Genomic DNA, 25025 nt, shown 5'->3' with positions numbered 1-25025 from the left:
TCCCGTTCGCTCAGACCGACCAGTTAGTTCATCATCCCTGACCTCGTGAACCAGACCCAAACAAAAGATAAAAATAAAACCTCGTATATGCAACCCTATACCACACTGCACCTCAGACAGGACGCCTTAAAGTTCTTCGTCAGTCAGCAAATCATCTACAAGGGTGTCCCTGCCTCTGCTCTGAACAATCGTCCCCTCGTCACTGTCCTCGTCCATCGGGACGACGGACCCATTGACGCTCTCTTCTTCTTCCTTGATCGTGGTCTCCGTGAGAGTAGTCCTGTCTGTTGCCTCGGACCTGTCATCCCCAATGACGGATACGCTTACGCTCCGGCTTGTTCGACGACTTTCTAGCCCTGTCCTGCCGAGAGAAGCGACCGCCTTGCCTAGGCTGAGGTGCAATTTGTTTAATGCGTTCCTTCCCGCAGTATCCGTCGCTAGTTTATCATTCACGGCGAACGTCACCTCCTCGTATGTCTCTCGGAGCTTGTCTTCCGAGCTAGATGCGGAGATATATAGTTTGCCCAGTAGAGGAGCAATTACTTTCTTCTCTTCTCCTGTTTGAGAGTCAGTAGGAACTCGATATAACCCCCCCGAATTTTTGTAAAAAAGAAAGACAAAATATACAGAATAGAACGGAAAAAGGGGCCAGGTGTGGAATTGTCAAGGTCGGACCACGTACTGTACATATTGCTGCCAAGGCGATCCAAGATATCCATGGCGAAAGACAGGTGGACGTCGCCATTCACAAGCTTCTTCTCCGAATCCAGACCTGACTCGGGGCTATAGCATTTCCTAGGGTCGGTCCAGTCTACCAGGCATGCGCCGATGGCCGAGAGGCTTTGCATGTCCTCCTCGACGTAAATGTCGTCGTCGTTCAGATTCTGCCGGATGTTATACAGCGCATGCAGGGTGTCCAAGGCAACGGATCGTATCAAGTCCTGGTTCTCGGCGCGCGAGTAGCAGAAGACGGGCAGGAAGTAGTTGAGCGCTTGTCTGACGCTCTGGTTGTGCGCGCTGGAAGGGTCAAAGTAGGCGACGACCAGTGTCTTGAGCAGTTCCGACGAGGCCTCCGGATCGGTCACGACCCGTCCGAGGAGGAGCTTGGACACCGCCAGCGTAGCCACGGCTTGGATCTCGGGCGACTTGGATCCCGACTTGAGAGCCTTGAGGTATAACTTGAGCAAGGCCGGTGTCGTCGACAGGAGCTGTGCGCCATGGACATTCAGGATGTCGGTCAGGATATGCAGAGCCGTGATTTGCAAATCCGTATGGCCCTTTGCGAAGAAGTGCATGAACAGAGACAAGTTCTCTTCCGCTAGCGATTGATCAAGCAGAGAGCACAAGCCAAGGCAAACCAACCCCCTCTCTCGCACCGGCGCTTCGTGGCTTCTAACCGCGGGAACAACCAGGTTGTTGAGCATAGCGACTAGGTGGTCGTTCTGCTGCAGATCGCCGGCGACATTGGAGAGCATGCACTGCACGATGTGTAGGCACTTCATGTTGATCATGATCTCCTTGATCGCCTTCTGCGTAGCCTCCTCCTCGTCCTCCTCTGAATCGTCATCCCGGGCGAGAGCCCTGCTGGAAGGCGCGTCGAGAGAAACCTCGGACCTGGCGGAATGAAAGCTATCCTCAGTGGTGTCGACATCCTGGGGTGCCCCTGCGGCGTCGTCGGCGATGGTGTCGTGAACATCGGCTACCGCTTCGAGGACGATGCTGCAAAACTCCTTCTCGCCCGCCAAGTCCGGGGCGCAAATCTCGCGGAGAACATTTACGGTGAGTTTCGTGATTTCGTCGGGAAGTTCTGGAATCGACAAGGTCTGGCGAAGGAGAGCGAACATCTTCCGCCTACCCACCTCGTCCGAGTAATCGAGGGTCAGGGCGATGTGGAGCATCTGCTCGACTATAAACTCCTGCTCCACCGTATCTTCCTCATCGTTCTCGTTCTCTTGCTCGTCCTCGTCCTCATGTTCGTCCGAGATCTTCTGCACCCTCTTGATCGCCTCAATCAGAACAGAGATGTACCGATCAAGGTAGAATGCCAGCTTGGTAACCTCGGGTAGCTTCTCCTCCAGCAGCGACTCGTATTTTTCGTTCCCATCGCTGCGGCAGAATTCGTTGAAGCTCCTAGCCATGAAAACGGACTCGGCTGATAAGGTCAGCCAGAATTGGTCATCGAACATTACTGCCTCCCGGTAATCCGGGCGGCCTTCCCAGAAACCATTCATCGCTTCGAGGGCCACACCATTCTCAACGCCCGAATTGACAACGTCGATTCTTTCAAGGAGCTCTTGCAATGCGTCAAAATTGGGAGGGGAGTCAACTGGCTTGCCATCGTCATCTGTGGCTGGGGCGCCGGCGCAATCCTCGATCCACCGTTCGCGGAAAAGTCGGCCTGCCGACTTGCGGACGTTCCCGTCTCGATCACGGAGGCCCCATCGAAGAAGCTTCTCTCGCATGGATAGAGACAAATGCCGGAAATCACCCAGAGCCGGTAACAGCCTCGAGTAGACGGCCCTCCGGGTCGCGGCATCCTGATCTCTGGCGCGCTCTAGCAGATACGGGAGAGTGTTGGGAAGGATGGGTAGGTTGACGAGGAGCGACCTCCGCACGTCCGCACTTGTGTCGTTTTGTAGAACTTCGAGGAGCTTTTCAAGCAACCCTGTCTCATTTCCGTCGCTGTTGTCGGAATCGGCCCCAGCGTCTGCCTGGTCGCCGACCAGTCGCGCAAGACCCAGAACAGCCTGTGAACGAACCATGGCTTCCTTGTCGTGGATTCGTTTGAGAAGGCCGTGGCGTAATTTCTGGAAGAGCTCATCATCGATGGCGTCGAGGGAATTAACGACATGGGAAATTAATTGGGTTGATCGGTATCGGACGAACTTGTCCTTGGATGTGAGAAGAGGCAGGATCGTTTCCATCAGTTGGCTCGTAAGGCGCGTTCCGGGGGTCTCGGGCATGACACTAGCATCGTCGTCGACGTCGCCCAGAAGCTCATTATCCTTGTCGTTGGAATGTCTCAGGTAGAGTCCGATGAAGCGAATGACCTTCTCCCCGGCTGACTCGGCCTTCCTGACCGGCATAACACGCAAGACGCAGCGCACAAACTCGGTATTGAAAGTCCTCTCGTTGAAGATATTCGTGTCGGCCTTTTTTGGGTTGACAGGCTCGTAGCAGCATTGTTCCTGGATCTTGCGGAGGCTGACGATAAGTTTACGGTGCGATGCCGTAGTCTTCTGCGCGTCTCGAAAGACATCGCATATCTGACGCCGCAGCGCATTGTCCGGATCTTCAGACGGAGCATCGGGGGCGACGGATGAGGCTCGAGAATCGAGGTCGGTGATGGCGGTGGAGGTCCGCGCGGACCTCCCTGATGCTCGGCTGGGCATACTTGTTGGCGGGATTTCAGGGAAATTTCTCAGTGTTTGACCGATATCCGGTTTGGAGGGACGATGATGGAGATGCCGTAATGTCGCACGCACCCCGACATTCCGTTCTGCTGCATGCGCCGGGGCTAAGACTTGAGGGGCGCGTTTGTTGTGATGTTCCAAGTCAACAAACTACCAACCTTGGACTAGTGCGGGGATACGTAAGACACGTGAAGATAACGGGGAAGAGCGCGATTCTGATAAGATAAGATAGCTACTAAGGTACCTAGGTACCTTCCATCAAAGGATCCAAAGGGAAAAAAAAAAAAAAGTTGTAGCAGGCCTTATCACCATCTCTGCTCACCGTCTTGAAGTACTTCACCAAGGACGCGGACATGGCTTCAGGTAGCAAAGCGTTGAAGCGGCCCAGGGGAGGGAATCCACCGGAAGAGACGACAGGAGCGGATCGAATTGACACCACCACTGAGCCGAAATCCAAAAAGGCCCGCGTCGAAGCCAATCGCTCACTTTTCGTCCGCTCCCTCCCTCCAGATGTCACCAGCGAAGATTTAGCAAACTTCTTCTCCGAGCACTTTCCCGTTAAACATGCTACGGTGGTGGTGGATTCCACTACAAAAGAGTCTCGAGGCTTTGGTTTCGTCACCCTCACCGACCCTGAAGATGCTTCGGAGGCGAAGGACAAGCTGAACAACGAACTCTGGAATGGCCGTCGCATCGTCATTGACTTTGCCGAGTCGAGGCATCGGAACGAGCATGGAACCCTCAAGAAGGAATCCGCCTCTGCTGCTCCGGCAGCCAAGTCGAAGATTCGTGCCATCGAGGACGCATGGAAGTCGCCGAAACTGATCATTCGCAATCTGCCCTGGAGTATCAATACCCCGGAGAAGCTGACGGCGCTGTTCCAGAGCTATGGAAAGATCAAGTTTGCCGATCTGCCAATGAAGCAAGGACGTCTCAGGGGTTTTGGCTTTGTCACGATCCGTGGACAGAAGAACGCCGAGAATGCAATCGAGGGTGTCAATGGGAAAGTCGTGGATGGGAGGACTCTTGCGGTGGACTGGGCCGTCGACAAGGAGGAATGGGATCAGCAGCAACAGCGAGACGAAGACGCGAAACCGTCCAAGGAGGCTAGCCCTCCTCCGGACAAGACGACGTCGGACAAGAAGTCGAAGAAGACGTCGGACAAGACAAAGTCGGACAAGACAAAGTCGGACAAGACAAAGTCGGACAAGACAAAGTCGGACAAGACAAAGTCGGACAAACCTGCTTCATCCGCGTCCGGCGCTGCTGCCGAAGACGACGACGAACAACTACGAGCAGACTTGGAGAACTTTATGCAGAACCACATGGGTAATCTCGACGAAGAAAGCGACTTCAGCGACGAAGAAGATATGGACGGGTCCGAGGCCTCTTCCGACGAGGAAGATGAAGAAGACGAAGAAGACGAAGAGGATGAGGACGAGGAAGATGTGGAAGACGAGGCCGATGGCTCGGATTCCGAAAGCGATCAAGGCGATAAAGGCGACGGCCAATCGCGAGCCACTGACAATGACAGACACAAAAACTCGACCGTCTTCATCCGCAATCTTCCCTTCACGACAACCGACGAGCTGTTGAAAGCCCACTTCCTCCAGTTTGGCCCCGTCAGGTACGCCCGAGTCGTCATGGACCGGGCAACGGACCGGCCTGCTGGCACAGGCTTCGTCTGCTTCGTCGATGAGGAGCATTCGAAGGCCTGCGTGAAGAACTCTCCTCGTCCGCAGAATAACCACATGACCGGCAAAAAGTCCGTGTTGCAAGACGAGAACGCTGACCCGACTGGCAAGTACACCATGGAGGGAAGGGTGCTGCAGGTCGCGCAAGCAGTCAGCAAGGACGATGCCGAACGTTTGGCCTCCAGCGCTGGGACCAAGCGGCGGGCCAACGACAAGCGCAGACTGTTTTTGATTGACGAAGGGCAGCTGGATACAAGGTCACCCTTTTACAAAAGTCTGAGCCAATCGGAGATTATGACGAGGGAGCAAAGCAGGACCCAGCGGAAGAAGCTCGTAGAGCGCAACCCGAGCTTACATATCAGTCTGACTCGTCTGGCCGTCCGAAACATTCCATCCAATCTGACCTCGAAGGACTTGAAGCAGCTGGCTCGTCAGGCCTGCGTGGGCTTTGCCAAAGACGTTGCCGAAGGCCTGCGTGAGCCGCTGTCGAAAGAGGAGAAGGCCAGATCGCTCGCAGAGTCCAAGGCTGCCGAGCATAAGCGGAAGCTCAAGCGCAAGGGCATCGTCACCCAAGCCAAGATTGTCTTCGAAAGCAAGGATGGATCCAAAGTCGGCGACTCGGTCGGAGGCAAGAGCCGCGGCTACGGTTTCATCGAGTACGCCGCCCACCGCTGGGCTCTCATGGGCCTCAGATGGCTGAACGGCCATCAGCTTGTGAACGACCAGGGAAGGAAGCAACGTCTCATTGTCGAATTCGCCATTGAAAACGCTCAGGTGGTGGCGAGGCGCCGGGCCCAAGAGGAGGGGAAGAATAATCCGAGGTCCGCATCGGGAGACGGACAAGGCGGACAAGGTCGGAAACAGGAACCGTCCGCCTTAGAGACCGACAAGAAGGGGGACAGGAGGGTGGACAGGAGGGCCGACAAGAAGGCTGACAGAAAGACTGACGAGAAGACCGACAAGAAGGCCGACAAGTCAAAGCCGAAACCCAGTCAAAAGTCAAGCAAGAAATTTGCGCTCAAGATGGGGAAGAGGGAAGACGCTTCCAAGGAGCCCGTGAAGACCGACGCCTCGACCAAATCTGGGGCCCAAGACCGAAGCGAAGACATCAAGCAAAAGCTTATTGCGAGGAAACGTTTGATGCGGAAGAAGAAGGCCCAGTCCCGTAACAAGAGCAAGGCTTGAGGAGGGCCCTTGGGAGTTGGCGACTAACATCCGATGTCGGCTGAGCCTCGTTTGTCTTCGGGAGCCGTGTTGAGTCGGGAGTTGTGCTCTCTCAGGGCACATGTGACTAGCCACTTCAGACAGTTTACTATCTTATCCTTTGCCTGTTTATGCATACCCTAAAATCTCTGGTGTCCATTCTCTCGGCCTTGGCCTCTTGACTGACGGCTCAAGTGTGTGTCCCCTGCGATATGTTACTGCGTAGTGTGAAGACGTCTTTCAGGAGTGGCGGGAACATTGAAACCCAAGGGGTGCGCCGTACATTGAAGCCAAAAAGCCAATATGCATGAAATGGAATGGCCCTGTCGACTAGAACTGTCATTATAAGACGCATTTATGCTTATTTTGTGCTTGGTTATATACACAAAGGGGAATCAACCGGCTAGGAAACACTTGAGAAAAACAAAACGTCATCCACGAAATATGGTAGAAACGTGAGATCCCAGGCCGAATCCATCTACCAAACGCCGCGACGAGGGGATGCAATGACTAGAATACCAGAGCTGACCTGTGGCCGTCCAACTACTGCATTACCTCTCAACAAAACCACCGACAATCCCACACCTATACAATTCATTCATGCTGGATCCTCATGTCGGCTCTTTGGCTTCCTCTTCACCTTGAAGAGCTCGCCCAAGGTATCACTCAAGCTCCTCGGTCTCGTGGTCCCGTCAAACGGCGAGCCCGTCTGCCCTTCTCGACTCGGCTCGTTCACTGTCTCGTCCAGGCGATCATGCGATCGCGTCGCCGGCCTCCTCCTCTCGCTCTGGGTTCCGGCCGCACGACTTTGCACCTCTTCTTCTTCTGGTATGAAGAGGCTTGCGCGGATACCCGAGCGCAGCCTCCGTACGGACGGCCTCCTCAGATACGGGTGATCCGTGTCCCTCAATAGTGTATCCTTGACAACAGCATTGACAGTTGAAGATAGCGGCGAGGGGGAGAAAATGGCCCCGCTAAAGTGGTGGTTCGGGGTCCTTGGCAGGGACAGCGAGGCGCGCGATGCTGTTGGCGTTTCGCCGGGGCGGCCTGGTCGGTACTGGCCGCTACGAGGCGGCGACGATGGAACGGACCGTGCGGTTTCCAGGCCTGAGAGCGTCGCGACAGAGTCATCAGAGATTGTGCGCACTCCAGGAGGCGGCAGGGCCTGATCACCCACCAGACTAGCGGTCCATGGTTCCGACAGCAAGGGGGCCGACTCTTGGGGTTCCAATCTCCTCCCATGGTGATCGGCACTCGTCCTTGGATAGGAAGACGCCTCGAAATTACGGTCCATGGCGTAGGGCCGGGGTTCGTCTAGATAGGGTTCTGGACGAGAGGCTTCAGAGGAGCCACGGGACCTCGTCGGTCCGCTCGATGTGGTCGATCGGGATAAGGGCTGGTTCGTTTCCTGTTGAGCAAGCCCAATAGTCTCCTCTATACCCGGGACATCTGATAGATGGTGCTCCTCGTCGTCCGGCTCCGGCCTGCCGCTAGTAACGAGGAAGACGCCAAAGAAGGTTAGTAGACAGCCGCCGACGAATTTAGCAGCCTGTGGGGCAGAGGTGCGCTCAAAATCTCGATAGAGAACGGCGCTGCCGATGATGACGCAGAGTGTAAATGTGACAAACTGGGTGGGTATCACTTGGGTAGAATCAAATCGCTGCAACGCTCTGTTGAGATATCGAATTTGCATGACGGCGGTCAAAATCAGTATGAGAATTAGGACATAAGCGACGGGGGTCGCAAAAGCTCTCCATAGGGTCGAAGAAAGCATGGACGACACTCCCTTGGTCGCCAGAGCAGTGTAACCTCCTGCACAGAGCGCGATTAGTTACTGGACAATCAATTTAAGGGGCAGACAGAGCTGGACTCTGCGGGGAGGGGATGGCAGGGGTTCGTAGCGTACCAAACAGACCGACAAGGCCAAGATCGATCAGGATCGTTTGCGTGCCATACCTGGGGCTGGCCCACATTAGGATAGCAATGAGGGAAACGGTCACAGCCAAGTACACCTCAAACTCGATGGTTGTGATATGGCGCCAAACGTCGTGGGGATCGAGTTTGGTTTCCTCCTGATTCGCGCTCAGAACCACAGTGACAACACCGCCAACGGCAATGACAACACCCCAGAAGTCTCGCTGCCGGAATGTTTCGTTGAAGAATATCGGAGCGATGATGCAGTTCGAAATCAAGGCAACGACTCCCAGAGGGGAGACAATAGACGCTGGAGCAAAGCCGTACGCCAAAAAGTTGCCCAGCTCGCCCAGCGTGATCAATATTTGGCCGGTCCACCAGTAGGGGGACTTGAGGTATGAGGAGGAGGCCTGCGCCTCTCCATCGGAGGTGTCGGAGCCGGCAGAATCCTCGGAGCGGAAGGATCGTGCTAAGGCGTCGGATTCGCGAGCGTACAAGTCATCGTCATCGTCATCGGCGGCGGCGGCTCGGCTGTTATCGGTGCTGTCATCTGCATTCCTCCTCCGGTGCCGGTCTTCCCTACTCAAACTTCCGTACACGCCCGAGGGATTATTGTTCTCGAGTCGCCGAAATGCCTCCTTGGCTCGTTGTCGCAGAAGGACGCGCTCTCGATGTAGGCGGATATGGGCATATCGCTGAACGTTGAGGGCCAGCGCAATAAGGGCGTTGCCAACAATGGCACTGATGATGCCAATGAGAGACGACCAGTTCCGCGCCTCTTCATCGCCGCCGGGGTCGGGATGTTCGGAGCGGATCGTGACGTTGCCGCTGAAAGCCGGGTAAGAGCTAAGCTCCCCCATGGCTGGCGAATAGACACGCGACCACCAGCGAAACCCAGAAATACTCGTGGCGATGATGCAGCAGAGTGCCTTCCCTGCCTAGGTAACTGGGATGCTGCACTGGATATGGCGGGGACGGACGGCACGCTCGGAAGGCAGCGGTTGTAGGATGTAGACACGCACGCGCGGCTCGAGCTCTGGTGACCTAGGTAAATGAATTTCGCTTATCATTGGAACTAGGTGTCGCAATAGAGCCGGGAGGGGAGTGTTGACGTTCTTTTTTCAATAAAAGTAATTGCTAGTTCGAAGCATGGCGACAGGAGACGTGACGGGCCTGTCGGATGTTGGACAGTTGCCAAAGCTCACCATCGATAAGGGCAATTGATAGATTAGGTAGGTACCTTAGGTAGGTAGGCAGGTAGGTATTACGCTGTACCTAAGGTAGGTGGTTCGGGCCCAAGTCGGGCAGCTTGTCGCGCCAGGCAGGGCTAATGGCACTGTGCATAATATACTGTACGCACTCGCGCGATTATAAATCACACCATACATAACTGGATCGTACCTTCACCAGACTCTGATAAGATAACGGTGAATGTGTAATCAAAGACCTGCTATTTCCGGTATAGGTCGCCCTTGATCACGAGACATCACTACCGGTATAGCAGTTCCCCAACAAATACCGTGACACCCCAATTGCCACCATGGCTCCACCATCTTCAGCATCTCAGCATCAACACCGAACCATCATATATGACAACTGGCAGCTTTGAAGTTCTTTAATCACTTTACACCCCGCTGGAATTATTGCTTCTCACTCATTTTCTAAAGTTTCAAGGGCGGTCAATATACTCCTTTGATCGAACGAAAGATCCATTCCTCAACTACCCACTCACTGAATCCACGTTAATATGCCGAGGGACAACGACCCATGGACCGAGTGTTTCATCCGATTCAAGCAACAAGTCGATGATCACATCGCCACCTTACTTCACGACGCCTTGGGAATCCCCACGACCGTGTCTAGAAACTTCAACAACCACTGGCTGACACCGTCGTCTGCTCGAACAACGGATTCGCAGGCCAGCAACGACAGCGGCGCTGCTAACCAGCACCATGAAGACACCCAATCCGCCTCCTCTCCGGCCCGACAGCCACACCCGCGCGACGCCTTCTTTGGGCTGTCGCCCATGCGTTCCCTGTTCGACACGGGACTGTTGACCGAGTCTCTCTACCAAGTCATGTGGATGTCCTTCCTCGTCGACTCCCCGTACTCGCCCCTCCGGCTGCGCGACTTGCCCCAGCCAGTACCGCGAGATCTCCCCGAAGGAGCCGATCCTAGTCTGTTCGGCTTCGAAGACGCCTTCGAAGATCTTCTCTCGGTCACGAGCGGCCAGGGCCTGCCGGATATAAATGAGCGGTACGAGCTGAAGAAGAAGTGGAACGAGCTCTACCCCCATGGGCTCCCGCCCATTCTCTGGCTTCACCAGCTATGTCGCCAGGGCCTGTGGGACGGCTGGGAGGCCAGGCCCGACGTGTTTGGAAGCGCGATCAGCGAGAGGTGGCGCCGGTGGCTTGAAGAACAAGGCGACCCCTTCCGGGCGGACCGACAAGGGACCGACCAAATCCCTACATCACAGACTCCGAAACAGATTGCGGGTTCGGAGGAACATAAACCTGCTGCTCGTGAGGGAACTGCCTCGTCCGCCCCTTCTACTGAAGCACGCCCGGGGACAGAGGAAGAGGCTTACAATGCCTTGGCTGAGAGGAAGGGGACTGGCAGCGTGGAGGAACCGATGTGGAAGTCGCTATTTGAACAGGACGATGGTGGTTGGAAGGAGTCTGGACAGCAAGAGAAGAAGCGTACCACATCCAGAGGCCTCCCCACGGGATGGAGAGTGGACGAGACAACTCGGGAACAAAAGGATGCCAACGGGAACACCAGCGTGACGACGACGAGGACCACGTTCGATGATAATGGTCGGGAGGTTGGCCGAGAAACGGTGACTCGATCTCACTTCACTTGGTCATCGAATGGTTCTGGTGGGACCCAAAGGGAGTCGCGGCCGGACAGCCAGGATGATAATGCAGGCGACCACAAAGACGGGACCAAGAGTTGGTTTTGGAAATAGGGAACGACTCTCTTGTTGCCAAAAGTAAATTGATATCACATACATCATCTGTATATCCGACAGGTTTAAGCTAATACCTGATCTTTTTCGCCAAGGTTGGATCGCGTTTTCGTGTTCGGCAGTTTTAAAATGTGCTGGCACCTACCTTGTTTCTCGTTTCTAGTTATGCGCCGCGACATGGTGCATCAGACCGTATGCCTCGACGGTCTTGCGTAGGTGGTTCCACCGCCGTTCTTGTTTAGTTCATCTATACCGGGAGGGCGAGGGTCTGGGATACATTGGTAGGTTCGTCGAGACCTCGCGCGCCAGCATTTGTCTTGCCTGCCTTGGTGCTTCGAACCCTGTACCTTTGCAGCATGGTGTATATTGGATTTCTATAATGGGAAGTGCATCGTGGCCTTGAGAGTACCGTTCTTCCTCGCGGCTGGAAGGTGATTGTATTCAAAGGTCATGTCAATGAAAGGGCAGGATAGAGTCAATTCGCGACGAGATGTAAAAATAAGGTCTGCACTGGGAAATTCTAGAGGACCTTTTTTTCTCTTTCTTTTTTTTTCTTCTTACGAACGACAGAGTGCAGCGAAGCAGCCAGGAACAAGTAGGTACAACGTAATCTTAGGTGGAGTTGGTTGGGTCCCTGGATGAAGTGCAGGGGCGGGAGGATGAAGGAATCAGGATTCCCATAAATTACAGCAAAAAGCGAAATAGGCAATGGGCAGCTTGGCGGCATGGGGAAACAGAGGTGGAAGGGAAATAGCTTGGATTATTTTGCCACTCCACGTGTGTTCGGGGATGCCATCACGGTGGCTGGGTTAAATATTTCATGCCGGCACGGAGGAAACGCGGGACGCTCCATTGGCGGTAACGAGTAATTACGTTGTACAGCTTATGCTGATCAGCAGCAGGGAAGACTGGCGGCATCATCATAACAAACCCCTTCAACCCCGAACAAGCAACAGAAAATGGACGATGTGGCATACGTTGTATGTATATAACGTACATTAGTAGGAACGAAGATTGAAGTTGAAGAGAGCCTCGAAATTCCATACAATTGATATATGTATATATGTACGTACTGAATAAACTAAAATAAGAAAGGCCGAGGCACGAAGGAAGAAGAAGAAGACAAAAAGAGAGAAGAACCGGGGGGGGGGGGGGGGGTTCATTCATGACATGGAATGTTCGTGGGTCTAGAGAGACATGGGAAGGGGTTCTTCAGTTCTAAAGGCTCTGTTTCGTACGTTGTACACCAATTCTCTCAAAGCACTCCACTCTCGGTGCCCAACCCCGTACCTACGTACTCCGTACAACGCAGTTACCAACAATGTCAAAGTCCGTCGCCGCGGGCTCGGTATTGTATTCGTACACGCCCACAAGGGCCGATGCTGGGGACTTCCCTGTTGGTTGGTCCCAGACGAGCATGTACATGCAGTAGCTTGGGGTTTTAAACTGAGCGACTTGCTTGTCCTTCGGGAACTTTTGGTTCAAAGAAGACGGCGGGCAGAACTAGAACATCATGCAGCTTCGGGGTGCTCTGCCGGTCAGCCGTTGGTCGGGTCGGAAGAAACCGCCCTCATTGTTAGCCGTTCCTCTAAAATGGCATGTTAAAGTGCAGCTCAGAGTCACTCTCTGAGGAGGTGAAGAATTGAGAAATTTTCAATGAGTTTCTTAAGAGGGGATGAATTCGATGAATTCGACAGATGACAGAGATGGGCAGGCATCTTTTATCACATACAACGATTTACTGTGTACCACACATGTCGTCTGCGTCCTTTTCGGGTGCCTTCATATGGTGGTACCAGTCCCAAGGCTTCGTCAAAGCTGGCGCAAGCTCCCCACAGTGTGTGCCTGAGGCTGTCCAAATGCCCACTGTGATGATGAGTGAGGGGAAAAGTTGACTAATAAGATGGGCCCAGACCTGGAGAAAGTCGGGGGGATAACCCGAAAGTGCCATCCGAGGCTGTGACGCTTTGCTATGCCCTCGCTCAACTTTCCTCCCCGACCTTCACTCCTTCGTTCAGTCCCACAGAATCCTACCTCAAGATGCAGGAATCTCGCTGATTGAGGGGATGCACCCTGCTTGCCTATATTATCTTTGCCTCGCGACAGAAAATACGCGGTTCAAGCGGTGGACCTGGCCGTGAACGATAGCAAGAACCCTGACGATTGTGGCCCATGGTGGTCGTGATGCCAATACATACAACGTCCACCAAATTCTTCGAGGGCCATCCAGCCACTGCTGCTCCGAAATCTTCCCTTCCTCGGCCCTGGAGTCGAGCTTACGTACGACGCAATTCCTGCGGCTGGGACGATGCTTTCTAACGTTTCATCTGATCCCCCGCTTGGCTCTAAAAATCAGAGGCCATGGACGCAATGTGGCACGTACTCAGTCAGGTCCGAAGCATGCGCAGTCGCTGTGCTGTCACACCGACTCCTGAGATCTCCGCATCTTTTACCCTCTCGTCTGCACGTTGTAGTCGCTAAGGGTCAAACCCTGCTGTTTTTTTTTTTTTTTTTCTTTTTTTTTTTTTCTTTTTTTTTTTTTTCTTTTTCTTTTTTTTTTCATTATTATTATTATTATTATTATTCTGTTGGTGAGGTCTTGAGGAGTTCGTCACGACCTCTCCAGGCTTACTTCATCCATCTCATCGGCACATAACCACTGTAATTACGAAAGTACCTGCATATTGCTGACGGGTTCTTCCGCACGTGAAGAGACGACCTTGACTCCTACGTAAGACGCAGTCGTCGATCCTTCCGCTTCTCTAACAGTGGTTGATCTTTTCGACCCTCTGCCCCAATTCAAGACAAAAATAACAATTAATACAGTAGCGTACAACGTAGAGATGAACCTGCTTATTCATTTGCCTGACGCAATCAACTGGCCTTGCTCCTCCGGACAGTGTCGAATGGACTGTAGCCCGCCGAAAGTCGCTATTGTATCTCGATCTGCAAACAGGAGACCACTCGCACAAGGCAGATCTTAATTAGCTCGCGCAGGCATTCGAAGTTTGCACTCAATTGTGTTTATTTGTTGTCATTGCCAATCAGACTAGACAAGTGTGAAACAATGCCCAACCCGCGTCGCGGACTACAATCGAACCTAACAAACAGCCCCGGCAGTTCAAGGGAGATCATCGCGCCGTTCTCTTTAGCCCAAGCCGAAGAAACAACCGGCTGTGTCAGATGGCTCCAACAGTTTGACGATAAGTCGATAGCAGGCCCCAACTGCCCCAAAACTCTTCTTTCACCGCTATCAGCCCAAACCACCGTAGAACGCACATACCTCTGGTGTAGGTTCCCCGCAGTTGATTGTTAGTCTTACAACGTAGGTACATACAACGTACTGACAAAGATGCCCTCAAGGGAAACCAACCCTAGAGGAACTAAAAGAAGGCCACTTCCCTGAAAGACCCCCAACCCCGCTAGCTGGCTGGAGCTGGCCAATGCGTATGTACGTTGTATGTACAACGTACGTTGTAGGGGCCGCCCTGGTGTCATTCGAACGAAATATTCCATTCTCGGCAGACCGACGAGAGCCGGTAGAAAGAAAACGAGGGTCCGTCCCTCCCAGTCCCTGCGCCGGCGGGCCCCGGAAATTCGTGTCCGCGAGACAATCCTAAGCCGAGAGCGGTTGAGAGCGCTGTCGATCCTGATGTGTCACAATCTTTCGAGAGAAACAGATCTGCCGATTGACTGACTGGACGAGATGTGCTTGACAGTACATCAAAGTTGGGTTCTTCAATTACAACGTACGTCCTTATCTTCATCTCACTCATGACATCCCCTCATTCACTCTGTGCTTGTTTGGGGGACGGCAGGACTTGTCAATCACTCGCCTTTACCAAGTAGTGTACATACATATGTACGTTGTATGTATCAGATTGTCCCGCCTCCGCGCGAGAATTGCGTAGGAGACAGGTTGGGCGTCTTCTAGCGTCTTCTCACATCAAGACGCATCTGTCAATAACAGCGAAGGGAGCAGTTGGCCAGGCGAATTCTTGAGTCGAACTTGAAGCGAGAGCCGTTTCGGACCTGACCAGATGAGGCCCGCGACTGGAAACGGCCCTGGCGACCCCGAGTTGAATTGGAAAGTATCCATAGAACCACGAGGAACGGGTTTCTCGCCCCCAACTACCGGCCCTGCGATATACAACGTACATACATTGCGTGCATAGTACATACACATCCTACACCGTCGGTGTCGCCAACATTACTGGGTTCGTGGCATACAACGTATGTACTTTGTAGGTTAATGTACGAAGTAATGAATTATCACAGCCCTCTATGGCACTTGGTGGAAAGGACGGGACCCGCCAGATGGGACTGCGTACATACAACGTACAACGAACGTTGTACGGAGTACCGTTGACACTAGAATGAAACGAACACCTATCCGTATCTACGGAGTTGCCTTTGTCACTGGCTGGGTTGCTACTCATTGTGGGGAACGGGGAATGATAGATAGGCTAATTCGTACCTACCTAAGCGATGACCAGAAACGGAAGTACCTACAACGTAGCCTGCAGGGGGAGAATGAGGCCTGTGGAACGACGGCGGGATAGACGCCACTGATGCTGGCTGATGAGAGCACAGACAAAAGTAACAGGGGTTCTCTGCGTGGGAACTTCCATTCCCCACACTAACCAACAGTCGGGAATTGCAGATACCTAGGTATGTTGTACCTACGAATACATACTTACCAAATTACAGAGTTACGTTGTACGTGCATATGGGATACAACGTTCTTCATATTACTCGACCTAACCAGACTGATATATGGTTCCCTCCTCCAACGGCGAACGCATCTAGCCATCCTGCCCTAAAAATCACTCTTTTCATTCGAGAAATTGAGAACTGTCGTAGCAAAAGCCTGGGTGAGGTGACTGGAGAACCATATAATACGTAGGTTATGCAGGATACACGGACAGCACCTGGCTTTTACCTAGGTACGTACGTACCTACCTTATATGCCTCGGTGCCAGGTCTGATCCAGCCATCTCGCAACTTTTTTGAAGGGTCTTTGTGGATCGTGTGGCCCCTTCGCTGCCCAAGGCCTCGACCTCTCGCTGTCATGTACATACATATGTACAACGTAACCCCTCCGTACTTCACATGCCACGCAGGATAAGATGCAAGGCAAATGCGGGTTGTCAGCATCTGTCAGCGGGTCGTTCCCAGCAGCTTGTCACGATCAATTAAACCGAGATTGCTGTACGCACATGCTAAGATATGGGGGTCATCGCTTCGTGGACCTACATATCCGCACATACAGCGTAGCAGCCTAGCAAGGCAAGGCAGCTACGGATACTGATTACGCTGCGCATCATGGCGGAACGATCCAACGGAACGATCCATTTGATGTCCAACGACGCGAAGCCGGGTACAACGATACAACGTACATTGAAACCACCCTGCTTCCTGACAAATCCAGGCCTTAGCCCTCGTGAATTCTGGCCGAAACACTGAACAGAGTACTCCTTGGGCCTATCGCTGGAAGAAGCCGCTGATTGTAAGAAAATCTATTGCTGCCAGCTTTGGTCGAAGAAACGAGCCCTGGTCTGGGGCAGCCTGGCGGAGTGGTGACAGAAAGGGATATATAGGCCGTGGGACCTTATGTACGGTATATTGTATGTACGTCGTACATATGTAAACCTCAACTTTCCTTCATTCAGCCCTGTCCGGGAAGGCTGACAAGCGAACGAAGCTCTCACATATGTGTCACATATCCTCATCGAATACATATGTACATACAACGTCGTACGTCGTAGTCTGGGTGGGAGACTGGGGAAGGCGGGTTGCTGCTGCAGCTGTCGACCAATCCTATTCTCCCCATTGACCCGGCCACGCGACATGGTGGCACGAGAAAGTTCCAGGGTCACGTTGACGCACGACAGTCTTATTAGCCGGTCTGTAGAGTTGCCTTTCACGGCTCAGAACGCCGAGGGACCGGATTCCGGAAGAATATAGTACCTACCAACATAGGTAGGTGACGATGTTGACGGGCCGACCGGTCGTCTCTACGCCGAACGCCAACTAAACAACAGTCGTGATTTTTTCTCCTCGGGCCTGATTGAGTGCGCATAACGACGTTATACAGACACGTTAGTATGGTGTGCAGTTGGTTCCTTTGGTTCACATCCCTTTTTGCATCTGTACCAACAAGAGTGTCTTGACTTGAAATGGGCATCAATCGCATTAACGCAAACCCCCAAGCCATACGTTGCACTTATGTGTGTACGGGTACAAACGAAACTTTTGATTACCCAAGGCAGCGGTTCCCGCTACGGATATAGTGCTAGTCATTGTCCAATCAGCCGCCTTGACACGAGGGTACGTACATACGTTGTACACCCAACTGGTCACGCAGAAAAGCTACTCCACGACAGATGTACTTGTACATAGGCTGTACTCCGAGCGAGAAAGTGGCACGGAGGACAGACGGGCCGTTGTTTTCTAGCCAACGCCTCGCATCGACTCGGCATATGTACGTTGTACTCTACAACGTACGTTGTACATACAGTTCCGTTGTGCAAGTACTACAGAGTACATACATAATGCGGTGATTGATAGAGATAACCAAGGCGGCTTATCCCAAGAAGGCAGCGCAGAAATTTGGAGATGGTCTTACTTCGATGGCATCGTTTTGGCTTTCGTTTCCTCGTTTTCACTCCTTCATTATTTTTCCCGCACTTTCGGTGACTCCTTGTTTCTTCTGAGTCCGTTTCGTTTCCCCGAAGTGGTAACCAATGTTTTCCAGGTGGGTCCCCGAACCCCAGATGGTGTTGAGCGGGGTGGCGGGGAAGGGGGCGCGGAAGGAAGGAGGGTTTCCTCCTTTCTGGTTGCTATAACCCGCACCCTGTCCTTACGAAGTAGTGTACAAGTACATGGAGGCGAAGGCTTGGAAAGGGTTCATTATGGAGTCTATGAAAGACCCCCGAGACTCGTGAGTCGCTGTACCGGTACATTGTGTGGTAGCAGCCTCGCAAACCATCCTCCTCCTCTCAACTGGGTAGGAGGATCCCTGGTTGCATTGGCACAGGGGGACCCTTGTCTGCACCAACACCTCATCCTCCTCTTCCCTCAAACCCTCAAATCCCCCCCGGTTCTCCTGGTTGAGAAGGAAAGGAAGGGAATCCATATTGGTACGTTTTGACAAGGTGGTTTGAGCGGGTATCTTCCCATGGCTCCGTCCATCCCCCCCCCCCTCCCCCTGTTCCTAGCACTACTGTATTATCAACAACAAAGTCTCCGGCATCCCCCCCAAATGAATCAATTCTTCACCTTCTGCCTCTCTGGATTCTTTTCCTCTTTCCCCTGCTTGCTTCTTGGTTTGCTTGCTTGTTTAGCGGATGGCTGGCTGGTTCATTCTCTTCGCCTCTTACCGCCAGTCTGTTTGTCTTCCTCACCATCAAAGACCGGCATTCACGATATAGGAAGAAGAAAACATTGTGCTATCATACGCTATCATACATCCATCTCACCTTATTAGGCTCATGCGACGCTTTGGATCTTCGGCGAACCCAACCCTGGTCCCAACCTGCGCTTTTACCTGTACCACCCAAACACGACGCACAAACATTTGACGCACGTCCACCGTCACCCTCGATATTCGGGATTTGGGTCAATTCTTTTTTTCCTTTGCCACCCGCTTGATCATCACGTGTACCTATCTCAATGCCGCCTGTCGTTGTCGTCTAGAGATTGAAGCATCAGTCGAAACCCGAGAGGGAGAATAGGCGTGTGTGAGAGAGGAAAGGCGAAGCAGAGAGGCAACGGGAAAATCCACGAACAGACAGGCGCATGAACGGACATCGGTCGCGGCGCGCCTTAGGAAGCCAGGTTCAGTCGCGATTAATCCCCAGAACAGGACCGAAACGGAGCCACACTACACTCAGACACCGCGCCCGTAGGCCGCTTCTGCTGTACTCAACGCCCACGAAACATATGCAACCATGTGGGCAGCACCCCTAAACAGTTATTCGCCCTACGGCTTTGGGGCTGCAGGTCGACCTGCGGCCACCCGGAAGGCCACAGTCAACAACAACACCGACACTTCAACTTCTGACGGGGCCGTGCCACTTCCCAGGCCCAGCTCTCAACCTGGCGGCGCCGACGTGGGCGACTGGCTGGAGCCTGCCGTCGATGGACCTCCGTCCCCCGAAAGGATTCGTGCCCTGAACAAGCAGATGAAGAGGGCCTCTCTCTGGGACACCCAAGGTCCATCCTCGACCCGCTCACCGGCACCAGACCGACCCTCCTGGGAGAACACCCATGAGCACATCTCCCTGTCCAGGCACTCATCTGGGCGATCTACGTCAAGTAGCATGCCATCTCGTGAGCGACCCGAGAGTGTCCAGCTATTCGGCAAAACCATCTTCAACCGGGGTACGAGATTGAGGCGCGAGAGCAGTGCCAACAGCTCTTCCGGAAGTTCCCTATACTCCACCGACCGTTCTGTCGACGGAATCGCTCCGCCCGCGAAAGAGTACATCCCAGGCCTCTTTGGGCGCAAAAAAGGCCAACTGAAAAGCGACGCGACGACTCTGGATCGGCAGTCCTCGGATACTGGCAACAGGAAGCTGCAGATTTCCGGGCCCTTTAACCTGCACCACGTCACACAGACTCAGACTCGGCACGATCGTGCACCCGCGTCCCAACGCGCCGTCCACTCGCCCACTGGGCCCTCGATGGAGGGCATCGAAGCTGGCGACGCGTTTTACCATTCCTACTTTTCGTCCGGGAGCCCAGCCACTCAGTATGACGCGGCCTTTGTGGATTCTTCGACATCCGCCGCTGGTCGCACATTACCATCACATCCACAGAGACCGTTGCCGCCGCCACAACGCCAGCGGGGATTTTCCGCCCCGCGGCGACTTGTCAAGCGCACCAGATCTCAGGAACAACTATACATAAGCGTCTCGAAATCGCCACCACCGCCACGACCTCCGCGATCGCCTGTTGAACCGACTCCTCCGCCACCTCGGCCGCCCGTTGCCCCGCCGCGACTTTCCAGCAGAGCCTCGTTGCGATACGACGGCTTCGAGCCATCGGACAGGATGTCCCCGGGCCGTTCACACACCAGCGGCGATGGTTTCTACCAGCCCGAGTCGTTTGGGCCCCCCTCGTCGGGCATGGACCCCCATGCCGCTTTGGAGGTCGTCGACACGAATCAGTTTGAGGGATATGACATGTCGGCGAGACCGCGCCCCTCCCATGCCTTGACGACGCCGGATGACGCCGCTTGGCCGTTAAAAACCAGCGCCGCCTTCCAGTACGAAACGCCTCTGCCGAATGTTCCTGAAGAAGATGAGAATCACGGAGCCGCCCGGCGCTCGGAGTTGAGTCTCGCCAGCAACAAGTCGTCTCTCCGAGGAAGCCACTCCGTGCCTATGCTGCGCCAGGTCGCACAGCTCCAGTCCAACGGGACCCAGCCACCCCCGAGTGGCACCCCGGACACCCTGGGGCACCTAGAACGAACTGCCCCACCGTCGGGGGCCTTGAACATGGGGGAAAGAAACATGGGCGCCGAGATCAGCGTGTCTCGCGAGAGTTGGGAGGACGACATTGACTATGTTTATGAGCACGAGGCGGAGGCCGATTTCGACTACGCTTGGGATCGACCGTCGCTCGAGGTCAGCAGGGAAGCCGAATTTCTCCCGTCAATGGACAACGAAGACGAGGAGGAGAATGAGGAGAGAGGGGCCAGGGAGGATGACTGGGCGGCAGACACAGGCATCAGGCCCCGAGATCGCAGGGATAGCGAGCTTGAATCTTTCGGGTTGAAGCCAGTGCCCGCGCGGCATTTGAACATTCCGACACTGAGCCCTGCGGACGCGGGGACGAATCCTGGCGGGCCTATTACGGCCCAGGTGTCCACAGCAACCTCGGAGTCGTCGCATCTACGCGCCGAGCCGAGATACCGTAGCTCAAACCGCCTCCACGTCCGGACCGACTCGCAAGCGTCCAGCTTCAAGGAATCCCACGGGTTCACCCTATCACCATCCCTCTTGATCCCGAGAGACTTCCAACAGCAGGTCGTCATGGCGGGGTCGGAGGTAGACAAGCTCCGCGACGACTCGACGACGCGCGCCGAGGGCGACTTTCCCTACGGCGACGAACCGCCCATGACCCTCAGTACATCGGGGCTTTACATCAACGAGCGCCACAGCACCTCCACGACGGGGTCCAACTCCACGGGGCGGTCGAGCGCCAGCGCAGAGCGTCACGTGTCGACTCACTCCGACTCGACGGCCCTCACGCGCTATACGGCCAGCACCATCTTTGAAGGCTGGAACCCCAAGGCGGCCGAGGCTTCCGAGCCGGTGCCCTCGGTCCAGTTGGACACATTTTCCGAGGTTTCGTCGCCCAAACGTGCCAAGGCACCCACTAGTCCGACGTCGGAAACCGAATACGCCGCGCCTCACTCCCCCGGCGATGAGCGCGGTAGGGAGTATTACGGCGGCGTCGCCCACCACGACGACCAGATGCCCAAAACCATGGAGCCAGCCAAGCAGCCCGCTCGTCCGAGGGGACACACGAACAACCTGAGTGTGTCTGGCAGGGGTTATGCGCTGTTTCCGCCCGCGTATGCCGGGAATAGAATCTAAACCTGCGACGCACGCGCAACAACGTGCATTTTTCCTTGCGTCTTTTTTATGCGTTCTTCCGTTATTGTTACCCCCTCCTGACAGCGCGCTATTCTCTCGTTTTGAGCGTTTTTTTTTTTCTCTTGTGCATATATATTGGAAGTTTCTTGGTTCCCGCCGAGCAAGCAGCATGGGCTTGGCTTGTATGGGGTTCGGCGCATTTTTGCCTCGGGGGGTTGTTAAAACAATGCCACTCGCTAGATGTGGGAGAGGGAAAAACGGGTATGGGATTGGCTTGGGTTGGATCATATTATGTCTCATTGTGATGCTAGGAGGGACGAATGTCGGGATACAGGGGCGGTGGTCGTGGTTGATGGGGGTCGATCAGGTGGGCAGCGAAGCTAGAGCTGTCCGGAAGCGGTGAATGTCGGGATTTGAAACTTGTTATAAGAAGACCTTTCCATGGCCGTTGTGTACAAGTCGATAGACAGTTTTCATCCCGTGTACCGTATCACGGTTTACGTCTAAGAGAATGAAAATGAGAAACGAGCCGAACGTTCAGGGAGCCGCTCTAACGACTGAGCTGAAGTACCTACGTATTAGTTATTACACTAAAGGCAAGGAACCACGTGCCCATGGGCTGGGAAAGGGTGGAAGCGAAGCACCTTACAGCACGGTACCTATGTACACACGTTTACTTTGTGTCTCGGTACCTGTAGGTAGCCATTGTATCTCCTTCGCCTACCTAGGGAAACTGGGGGGTCCAAAGAAACATATTCGTACTTCTTACACTGTATCCGTAATTGAAAGTCGCTCGCAGAGTCTAAATACATGCCTGCGTGTATATTCTGATCCAGATCCGCGCTCTTCATCGCTCGCCGAGACACCCGAGTACGCTGTACTAACCTGGAAGAGATCGCAAACAAAACCCCAAAACCAATATGGGTGGCGCTATGAGTTCGTAATTCCCCAAGCATGATTTCTCACGCTTTCCGGCCATGCTTCGCCCACTCGCGCAAGACCGTCTTCTTCAGCTTGCCCGTACTTGTCTTGGGCAACTCCGGTAGCACCTCTACCTCCCGGGGGATCATGAACTTGCTGATGTTGCTCTGATGCTTGGCCCAGGAGATGAGTTCCTCGGGCGTCAAGCTCCGCCCCTCCTTCAACGTCACGTAGGCCTTGGGCCTCTCGCCCCAGTGGGAATCCGGCACGGCGACGACGGCGGCTTCCAGCAGATCCGGGTGTTCGACTAACATGCTCTCCAGAGCGACGGAAGAGATGTTTTCGCCACCTGGATTTAACAGGTCAGCGGGGTGCAAAAGCGACGAGGAGAAGAAAGTGAGGGTGGGGCGACGTGTAACTAACCCGAGATGATTATGTCCTTTGCCCGGTCGAGGATCTGGATGCTGCCGTCCGGATGCCACACGGCCAGATCCCCCGAATGCAACGCGCCGCCTGCAAAGAGCTTCCTCGTCGCGACGGGGTCTTTATAGTAGCCCTTGGCGCAAATGTTACCGAAGAAGACAATCTCGCCAATCTCCTTGCCGTCCTTGGCCACGTCGATGAGCACGCCCTCAGGCTGGTCCGTCTTGATGACGCGGGTCGGCAAGCTGGTCACGAAGCCGTGACCCTGGCGTGCCATCTTGGCGTACCTCTCGGCCGCCGGGAGGTCGTCCCATGACGGCATGTAGTAGCTCTTGGTGATGGGGCCGTAGGTTTCTGTCAGGCCGTAGACGTGGACGGGGTGGAGGTTTAGCTTGGTCTGTGTGGAGTATCGGAAGTTAGATTCTGAGGAATGCGAAACCAGGCGAAAGAGGTCACAGGGTACATAGACCTACCATCTCCTCAAAGAGGTGGGCGGTCGGTGGGCTGGCTGCCACGGTCACCCTCACGGGATGTTCTAGCCTCTCGGCCTCCTTGGATGAGCATAGGAGGGTGTTGACCGTCGGGGCCGCATTGAAGTGGGTGATGCCCTCCTCCTTGAGAATTCTCCAGATGAGAGGATAGTCAATTTTCCTGAGACAGACGTGGGTTCCCCGGACGGCAGTGATGGACCAGGGGAAAGTCCAGCCCATGGCATGGAACCTATGGAGGTAGAAAAGAAAAAAGTCAGCCAGAATGTTACAGAATCAGGGTATAAAACATATCAGAGAGGGGGGGAAGGCGGCCGTACATGGGGAGTGTCCAGAGGTACTTGCACCTGCCATTATGGTAATTAAGGCCGGATTCTATTATGTTAGCAACGGCGGCCAGGTAAGCTCCTCGGTGGGTGTAGACGACGCCCTTGGGACGGGAGGTGGTGCCGGAGGTGAAGGGAATGGCGATGGTGTCGTTTTCGTCGGCGCACCGGGAGTGAAGACCGGCCCACCCGCGGCCGCCCTGTTCGCGTTCATACTGCAGACCTTCCAGGATGGCCTCGTCAAAGGGCCCGCTGAGCTGTCCCTCGGTGGCATCCGTGTCGGTGTCGACGATGAGGCGCACGTTTGGGTGAGACTTCTTAAAGTCGTCGAGGAGGTGGACGAACTCGGCATCGACGACGATGGAGTCGACGCCGGCAAAGTCGAATATGTAGGTAATGTCGTCGGGTTTCAGGCGGTAGTTGACGGCGACGTTGACACCCCCGGCGGCGGCGATGCCGAAGATGGACTCGAGGAAGGCGGGCGTGTTGGTGGCCAGGATACCGACGCGCACGAGGCGGTGCTTGAGCAGGTAGTAGGCCAGGCCGCGGGCACGATCGGCAAAATCGCGGTAGGACCGGCGCAGGGTCTTGCCGTTGGCGGTGATGTGGTAGATTGCCTCGGCATCGGGTTCAATGGCGGCGGCACGCTCTAGGAAGAAGGTCGGTGATAGCTGGTGGATGTTATGGTTATGTTTGAACTCGGTTTCCGGCGAACCTGATGAGGAAGACAGGAAGTGGCCCAGGATGTTCCGGATGCGAGACGGAGGGCCCGACATGCTGGGCAAGCGACTGTGAGGATCGTCTATGATAGGTCGAAGACGAGAGGGAAAGATGGAAATGAACAACCTGGATAAGATCAGGAAAACAGTCACGATGGTTTCAGAGCAAACACGAGAGAGAGGACGGAGGAATAAATGGCAAAAGGGAGTCTCTGTCTGAGTCCCGCTTTGGTTCCCAATCACAGCTTCCGTTAGCCGCTTCCTGCCGACCGAGACACCAGGAGAACGACCACGGCGTGTGGGGAACGGGATGGGAAAACGATATTCGGGCCTAGACTAAGGTGGCAGG

The 25025-nt window shown here is 54.4% G+C and overlaps 9 protein-coding genes across 9 annotated transcripts; 4 read left to right on the top strand and 5 right to left on the bottom strand.

Moving 5' to 3' along the window:
• Positions 1 to 126: 126 nt before the first annotated feature.
• Positions 127 to 3392, bottom strand: ACRALDRAFT_2109017 (uncharacterized protein; the record flags this gene model as incomplete). Its single annotated transcript, XM_071023394.1, has 2 exons — positions 127 to 557; positions 683 to 3392. The coding sequence occupies 2 exons, from the start codon at positions 3390 to 3392 to the stop codon at positions 127 to 129; spliced, it is 3141 nt and encodes a 1046-aa protein (XP_070873686.1).
• A 320-nt stretch (positions 3393 to 3712) lies between these two features.
• Positions 3713 to 6469, top strand: ACRALDRAFT_1093541 (uncharacterized protein). Its single transcript, XM_071019678.1, has 2 exons — positions 3713 to 4535; positions 4620 to 6469. Exons 1-2 carry the CDS (start codon positions 3767 to 3769, stop codon positions 6290 to 6292), a joined length of 2442 nt encoding a protein of 813 aa, XP_070873685.1. The 5' UTR covers positions 3713 to 3766; the 3' UTR covers positions 6293 to 6469.
• A 152-nt stretch (positions 6470 to 6621) lies between these two features.
• ACRALDRAFT_1042291 (uncharacterized protein) lies at positions 6622 to 9156 on the bottom strand. Its single transcript, XM_071015257.1, has 2 exons — positions 8217 to 9156; positions 6622 to 8122 (listed from the first exon to the last, which is right to left on the bottom strand). The coding sequence occupies exons 1-2, from the start codon at positions 9082 to 9084 to the stop codon at positions 6909 to 6911; spliced, it is 2082 nt and encodes a 693-aa protein (XP_070873684.1). The 5' UTR covers positions 9085 to 9156; the 3' UTR covers positions 6622 to 6908.
• A 595-nt stretch (positions 9157 to 9751) lies between these two features.
• Positions 9752 to 11326, top strand: ACRALDRAFT_1063446 (uncharacterized protein). Its single transcript, XM_071016805.1, has one exon. The coding sequence runs from the start codon at positions 9972 to 9974 to the stop codon at positions 11190 to 11192; it is 1221 nt and encodes a 406-aa protein (XP_070873683.1). The 5' UTR covers positions 9752 to 9971; the 3' UTR covers positions 11193 to 11326.
• Positions 11327 to 11860: 534 nt separating this feature from the next.
• Positions 11861 to 12167, bottom strand: ACRALDRAFT_210001 (uncharacterized protein; the record flags this gene model as incomplete). Its single annotated transcript, XM_071022990.1, has 2 exons — positions 11861 to 11963; positions 11992 to 12167. The coding sequence occupies 2 exons, from the start codon at positions 12165 to 12167 to the stop codon at positions 11861 to 11863; spliced, it is 279 nt and encodes a 92-aa protein (XP_070873682.1).
• A 438-nt stretch (positions 12168 to 12605) lies between these two features.
• On the top strand, positions 12606 to 15103 carry ACRALDRAFT_210000 (uncharacterized protein; the record flags this gene model as incomplete). Its single annotated transcript, XM_071022988.1, has 15 exons — positions 12606 to 12767; positions 12800 to 12826; positions 12890 to 13029; positions 13072 to 13082; positions 13149 to 13317; positions 13345 to 13605; positions 13629 to 13651; positions 13797 to 13898; positions 13929 to 14091; positions 14166 to 14198; positions 14241 to 14496; positions 14602 to 14639; positions 14673 to 14846; positions 14912 to 15037; positions 15073 to 15103. Coding segments are annotated over 15 exons (1716 nt in total), but the record flags the coding sequence as incomplete, so codon positions are not given.
• A 35-nt stretch (positions 15104 to 15138) lies between these two features.
• ACRALDRAFT_209999 (uncharacterized protein) lies at positions 15139 to 15823 on the bottom strand (the record flags this gene model as incomplete). The annotated part of the gene is made up of 7 exons (XM_071022986.1): positions 15139 to 15332; positions 15386 to 15405; positions 15484 to 15515; positions 15542 to 15563; positions 15596 to 15626; positions 15686 to 15732; positions 15762 to 15823. 7 exons carry the CDS (start codon positions 15821 to 15823, stop codon positions 15139 to 15141), a joined length of 408 nt encoding a protein of 135 aa, XP_070873680.1.
• A 3574-nt stretch (positions 15824 to 19397) lies between these two features.
• Positions 19398 to 22348, top strand: ACRALDRAFT_1063445 (uncharacterized protein; the record flags this gene model as incomplete). Its single annotated transcript, XM_071016804.1, has 1 exon — positions 19398 to 22348. A coding segment is annotated over exon 1 (2276 nt), but the record flags the coding sequence as incomplete, so codon positions are not given.
• Positions 22349 to 22447: 99 nt separating this feature from the next.
• Positions 22448 to 24999, bottom strand: ACRALDRAFT_2060435 (uncharacterized protein). The gene is made up of 4 exons (XM_071021923.1): positions 23952 to 24999; positions 23617 to 23863; positions 23144 to 23540; positions 22448 to 23069 (listed from the first exon to the last, which is right to left on the bottom strand). The coding sequence occupies exons 1-4, from the start codon at positions 24731 to 24733 to the stop codon at positions 22762 to 22764; spliced, it is 1734 nt and encodes a 577-aa protein (XP_070873678.1). The 5' UTR covers positions 24734 to 24999; the 3' UTR covers positions 22448 to 22761.
• Between the last annotated feature and the right edge of the window lie 26 nt (positions 25000 to 25025).

Source organism: Sodiomyces alcalophilus (assembly GCF_042370955.1).
Source record: "Sodiomyces alcalophilus JCM 7366 unplaced genomic scaffold ACRALscaffold_6, whole genome shotgun sequence".
Taxonomy (NCBI): Eukaryota; Fungi; Ascomycota; class Sordariomycetes; order Glomerellales; family Plectosphaerellaceae; genus Sodiomyces; species Sodiomyces alcalophilus.
The sequence above is the reverse complement of the archived record's forward strand: the minus strand, read 5'-3'. Positions and strand labels throughout refer to the sequence as shown.